We start from the raw sequence: 6,323 nt of genomic DNA on the forward strand, positions 1-6,323 counted from the left end.
ACTTTTGTTAGCAGCTAACAACATGCTTGCTTCCGGTGGCTAACTTACTTGAAATTTGACCACGTAAATTTCAGCGCAGACTGGAAATTTTGGTCCTCCTCATCTTCAATCTTGCTGATAGATCTGATTAACTTCTTGGTTTCTTTCTCCGTCTCCTTTTCAAAGGTGCTCCAGTGTGCCATGGTGTTCCAGCTGCTGGTTGTGCTACAAGAATTAGCCCCAAGCGTTAGCCTGCATGGAACCGCCTGGCTCACTCTTGCAAACTATTGGATAACTTTTCAAAATATAAGACTTGAAGAACAACGTTGAAATCGTTATTGCAAATGTACAAAAACTGAGGCGCTACATTGACTGTTAGGTCCATTGATTCCTCCACTACCGCGTCATCGAAACATACAATGGTGCGCATGCGTACCACTGAAAAAAAGTCAACGCTTTATTTCCTTCTTGTTCGTTGAAATGTTATGTTGTATGGAAGGCTGTTGTATCATATAAAAAAGCACGCACCCGTTTACATTTTTCGAGTATCAAAATTTGCATTTCTGCTGGTCAAATACATCCCTTCTTCTTAAATCAAACAATATTAAACTCATAATTTGTATTTCAAAATCATTCATTGGTTTGTTTGATTGATTAACCCCATGCTTATAGCCACGCCCACCATCTCATCTTAATTAATCCCTTTTCAGAATCAGAACGAGAAGGGTTTATTGCCATATGTGTGAGAGATCACATTAGTAAATTATTGGTCCAGCCATCCCCCGTATGTCTTAAATGACTGCATTGGTTATAACACGTTCTTAAATCAAGAATAGCATATTTCAAAAGGTATAAATTGCAATAAATGATAATTTACTGATTAAACTATAAAAGCAATTATTCTTAAAGTTTGTCCTCTGAAACTGATCAATATTTAATTGGTTTAAACACATTCCAGGGGTCTTCATTAAAGATGAATGCAGGTCCATCCACCTACAATGTGAATAAAGAAAAAAGAGGAATCAGAATATAATTACAAAATCCCTTTAATCGTTTTAAATTAAGCTGAAAAAAGATTTTTGTAATTTACTGTAAATAAAAGTATAAAAAATATCATTTCAATACATCAACGACACCAAAAAATGGTTCTCTCTTTTTCACAGAATCCCAAAAATAAGCCCTAAGGAAATAATCCAAATGAGACCCTGTGTCCACATATGTGACATTGACTTCTTCTTGCATTATATTTCATTCTCTTCAACTTAGACCTTTTTAAAAGATATGATTTAGAGACACTTGATTTTGATTAAGTTTTAAAAATGTTTCTTTTTCTTTCTTTTTTCACACCAAATACAAATTCAGGCCTTGGGAGGTTGAAGTCAGAATTCTGACCTTTTTTATCAAATAAAAGGCAGACTTTTTTATACCTTCCATAAATATCGACTAAAAGAGATTTGTTGTCACTTAAAATATTTTTTTCTATTAGTAGGTTCAAAAAATAATTTGCTGGAAGAATAATGTTTCTTTAAATGAAATGTTGATATTTGTGGAAAATGTGAAGAATATTTAAAAAAGTATTACTGATACTTTTAGTGTCAGTATCTATGGAAATTTAATGAAGCTTTTCAATTAAATAAAACAAAAAAAGTTTAAACTTACATTTCTAAAATTGTAACTCTAATTAAAACATCATAAATTTTAAAGCCAAAGTTATAAAAGCCATTGTTGGAGGCCCAACGCAACGAGCCACATGTGGCTCCAGAGCAGCAATTGCAGCCCCCCTGGTATAAATGATAAACGAGCTTTCCATACAGAATGTTCAACACACGCTATCGGATTTGGAACGCTCCTCCTCCGTTTCTGTAGCAACAACACGAAGACGAAGAGAAACGTCTGGTCGTAACCGATGGTCGTAACGAGTCTGCAACAATTATTACAAGGTCTGCGGGAAAATGTCGAAATGCGAGCGCCAGAAAGAGAAACTATCTCGTAAATTTGTCATTCAAGGGGCGCGGCAACCCCCCCCCTCCTCCTCCCCTCTCTCTCTTACACACACACACACACACACACACACAACTTCCCTGTAGCGCCCGGCGCCTCGCAGCACGCTGAGCAGATCTCCGGGTAAACGCGCTCGCAGCGTCCTCTCGGCAGAAGGAAATGAAGAGGAGGCTGCATAAGAAATACGTGATTCTGGTTCTGGCTTATTCCGGTTTACTTCTGCTAATCCCGTATGTGTTAGATTACCGGGATAAATCCGCTCAGCGCGCCAACCCGCCACAGCAGCAGCCCAGATGCCCCGATTTGGAGAACACCGTGGCGCTTCTGTGGGATAATGGTTACCGGCTCAACGGCAGCGATGCGATGGAGTACCCCGCCAACAGGAGCCAGACTCGGACTCACATCTACCTGCATGCCACCTGGAGGACAGGGTCGTCGTTTCTGGGGGAGCTGTTCAACCAGCACCCCGACGTCTTCTACCTCTACGAGCCCATGTGGCACATATGGCAGGCTCTGTACCCCGGGGATGCGGGCAGCCTCCAGGGCGCGGTGCGGGACATGCTGAACGCGCTCTTCCGCTGCGACTTCTCCGTCCTCAAACTTTACGCCGGTTCTCAAAACATCACCACCTCGTTCATATTCGGGTGGAAAATGAACAAGGTGATCTGCTCGGAGCCGCTGTGCGATGCGCACAGGCGCCATGACGTCGGGCTGGTGAGAGAGGATAGGTGCGCCAAGTGTCAGAAGAGGGACCTGAGGGAGCTGGAGAGGGAGTGCAGAAAGTACCCAGTGATGGTGATCAAAGGGGTCCGGGTTCTGGACATGAGTACCCTAGTGCCTCTGATGAGAGATCCCACGTTAAACCTCCAAATCATCCAGCTCTTTAGAGACCCGAGGGCCGTGCACAACTCCCGTCTGAAGTCCAAACAGGCCCTGGTGAAGGAGAGCATCCAGGTACTCAGGAGCAAGAAGCAGACCGACAAGTATAAGCGACTGCTGGTGCCAAGCAACAGGATGAACCGGGCGGAGAGTTACGTGGCCAGTGCCATGGAGCTGATCTGTGACAACTGGCTCAGTGACATGTTGCTGGTGATGAATGCTCCCTCCTGGCTGAGGAGGAACTACCTGCGCCTTCGCTATGAGGACCTGGTCCAGCATCCCATGGAGGAGCTGCAGAGGCTCTACCGCTTCTCCAACCTCTCCACTACCCCAGCCTTGGAGAAGTTTGCCCTGAACATGACGCACGGCCATGGGTATTCATCAGATAAGCCCTTCCTCATATCATCAAGGGACGCAAAAGAGGCCATCTATGCCTGGAGGGAGCGGCTGAACGTGGAGCAGATCCATCAGGTGGAAGCCTACTGCAGTGAAGTCATGAGGCAGCTGGGCTATGAGAAGAACAGCATGGATAAAGCCACATGATGGAGTGGGTATGAGTTAGAAAATCTACTTTCAATACGTCTATCATGCCATGTGCGTTCTGTCTGCATAGACAGGAAGTGTGCAGCGACATCTGACCTCTGTCTGACCGAGACGAGCGTAAACCAGAGCCCCAGTTAGGCAGAGTAATCATTGCAGACAGGATCCTGTGCAACGGTGGCACAGGAGTTAAGAGCTCGCTCCGGTTGCAGGTTCGAGCCCCGCTCAGTCTGTCGCTGTCGTTGTGTCCTTGGGCAAGACACTTAACCCACGTTGCCTGCTGGTGGTGGTCGGAGGGACCGGTGGCGCCAGTGCTCGGCAGCCTCGCCTCTGTCAGTGCGCCCCAGGGCAGCTGTGGCTACATCGTAGCTCATCCCCACCAGCGTGTGAATGGGTGAATGACTGATTGTGTTGTAAAGCGCCTTGGGGGGTTCCAGGACTCTAGAAGGCGCTCTATCAAATACAGGCCTTTTACCATTTACGCCGGAATAGATTTGTTTTAAACATTTCTACTCTGCTGTCTTGCTGCATCATCGTTAACTCCTTCCTCAGTTTGACTCGTTTGGCTCAGTTCAGAATAACGAGTCACATGTTGGGTTTGGACTGAAAACAGCGGCCGGACCAAAGGAAGAAACGTGTCTGAACCGCATTTGAACACTAGTGTTTGTACCCTCGCCTTTATTCCTGTCACATTTAAATGTTTCAGATTAAAAACATCTCATTTGAGTGTCAGACAACGATAATCTGAGTAAATACAACATGCAATTTTCAAATGATGAATTATTTATTGAGAGAAAAAAATATTTCCAAACCAATTTGGCTCAATGTGAAAACGTAATCAATCGATCCATGAAGTCAAAAACCACTCATGGCTGCAACAACTGCTACCGAGCATTTGTGCTAACTGGTAATGAGTCTCTCCCGTCACTCTGGAGAAACTTCGTCCCACTCTTCTTCACAGAAAAGTTTAATTCAGCCACATCTGAGGGGTTTCCAGGATCAATGGCCTGTTTAAGGTCAAAGGTCATACATTCTCCCTCAGGATTATCTGCCAGAGAGCAGACTTCATTGTCCCATCTTTACATTAAAGCTGCCCCAGACCATCACACTACCACCACCATGTCTAAGTGTTGCTATGATGTTCTTTTGTCTGAAGCAGTACGTTTAGATGGAACTGGACACACACCTGCTAGGAATTTCCCCTTTGACCTCATCAGCCAGTTTCCAGTCTGCTGAGGATTTTACCCTGAAATGCTCCCATGCCCAGCCCAGATGCCCCGATTTGGACCGTGCCACTTCCGTGGGATAACGGTTACAGGCTCAACAGCAGTACCCCGCCAACAGGAGCCAGTCTTTGACTCGCACCTGCCTTACTGGTCCGCCGATCTCATTTGGCTAGTTTGTGATTCTTGGATTTCTTTACAAAGACGTGTGATGTGTTGCTTTTGAGATCTTTTAGCCTTCTTCTTTTTGTCAGAGTATTTGTTCGGCTGATCTTTGATATTGGTCTGATGATAGTAATCGATAGTAATTACTAAATAAAAGCTATAAACAAAAATCTGGAAGGGCTCAAATATGTCTTCACACCACTACATAGTGATAATCATAGTGAGACTATCAGGAATGTCTCTGCCCCCCATTTGGCTGTTTCATAGAGGACTCGTTGTGTTCCTGGCATAGCCCCCCCCCCCCCCCCCCCCAGCTGGCAGCAAGTGGCTGGGCCTTAGACTGAGCTGTCATTGTTCCTGGTTGTCCGTGATGGGATCAAGCTCCTGAAGGGGGGTTACAACCAGGCTGTCACCACCAGCTTCTACGAGCAGCTGAGCAGCCTGCAAGCCGTTAACACAAAGGGAGGTGCCCACTGCCCCCACCCTGCACCACTGATAGGGTTCAACCTGCCTGCATATCTCCGTGGTTCTTCTGCTCCTGCATCATTTGAGTATTAATAAATGTTTTTCCTATTTCTCTCCCTTTTAGGGTCCTGGTATTCACTACCAAGGGCAAAAGGTGGACTAACGACGGGGGCTGCAGAAAAGCGGCCCCCTAGGAGCCCTCTACATGCCTCTGGGGTTGTTGTCTCTTCACCCGAGTCAGGTCGATGAACTGGAGAAAACCACAGAACTGAATGGTGGGAGAAGAGGGGAGAAAAAAACAAGTGGAGAGAGAGCAGCCAGTCACATGCAGAATGGTTTGAAAAGAGGAGAAGGTAGCTTGTTTTCCCAGCGCTGCCTGGTTGACACCAGCAGTGTTCGTGGAGACAGAGCAGTAGGGGAGGGGGCTTAAATCAAGAGAAGAGGCTGTTGTGTGCTGCTACACAGGCCTATCCTTCTGTCCTTTTAGTAGCACTAATCCCTCCTCAGATCCCTCAGTGAGGGCCATAAAAACCCGAGATGGGTCTTTGAATGGGACAGGAGTCCAGAGAGGCAGGTTGGTCCCACCTGTCCAGCCCGTGACTGGGAAAGGACACGTTCTGGATCTCCAGCTAAGAGCTCTGAAAGAAGAAACTGCAGTATTTTCTGAAATCCAGGCCTGGTTGAGCAGCTATTGTTCCACCCCCGTTCCCTCAGGAATCCAGACAGCTGCAGCGCCCCCCCGACAAATCCCTCACATGGGCGTGAAGTTTTCTGATAACCCACAGACCGTTGGAGATCTGTCTCTGTCCCCTGGCAGCGGACTCTCTTAGCATTCTCTAGTGGTACGGACTCCTTTAAAAAGCTATGATATCCCTCAGGACTATACTGACGGGGAGGGGCTGTTTAGTTTTACCAGCGTCCAAGTGTTTGACTTTATAAGTTGGTTTAATTTAACTTTTCTCGTTGAGATACTCGTAGATGTGTCAAAATCAGAAATAACTAAATTATTTAAGCTGACCTAGGTAAATTAAAACGTGTTTGATTTGTAGATCCCTTCATAAACTCCTTAAA

General features: G+C 45.8%; 2 protein-coding genes across 3 annotated transcripts in view; one reads left to right on the top strand and one right to left on the bottom strand.

The window, feature by feature from the left end:
• tubgcp5 (tubulin gamma complex component 5) overlaps positions 1–380 on the bottom strand; it is a 28,194-nt gene extending 27,814 nt beyond the window's left edge. The window contains exon 1 of the mRNA XM_015975774.3: positions 49–380. Within this exon, the coding sequence (XP_015831260.1) occupies positions 49–182 (134 nt within the window). The 5' untranslated portion in view covers positions 183–380. The remainder of the gene's footprint in view (positions 1–48) is intronic.
• A 1,631-nt stretch (positions 381–2,011) lies between these two features.
• Positions 2,012–5,692, top strand: chst7 (carbohydrate (N-acetylglucosamine 6-O) sulfotransferase 7). Of its 2 annotated transcripts, none has more exons than XM_015975780.3 (2): positions 2,012–3,410; positions 5,377–5,692. In XM_015975780.3, the coding sequence occupies exon 1, from the start codon at positions 2,140–2,142 to the stop codon at positions 3,400–3,402; it is 1,263 nt and encodes a 420-aa protein (XP_015831266.1). In that variant the 5' UTR covers positions 2,012–2,139; the 3' UTR covers positions 3,403–3,410; positions 5,377–5,692. The 2 variants fall into 2 exon arrangements, with proteins under 2 accessions (XP_015831266.1, XP_015831265.1); XM_015975779.3 differs by having other exon boundaries at positions 2,013–3,406.
• Positions 5,693–6,323: the final 631 nt, after the last annotated feature.

Source organism: Nothobranchius furzeri, chromosome 16, assembly GCF_043380555.1.
Source record: "Nothobranchius furzeri strain GRZ-AD chromosome 16, NfurGRZ-RIMD1, whole genome shotgun sequence".
NCBI classification, from domain to species: domain Eukaryota; kingdom Metazoa; phylum Chordata; class Actinopteri; order Cyprinodontiformes; family Nothobranchiidae; genus Nothobranchius; species Nothobranchius furzeri.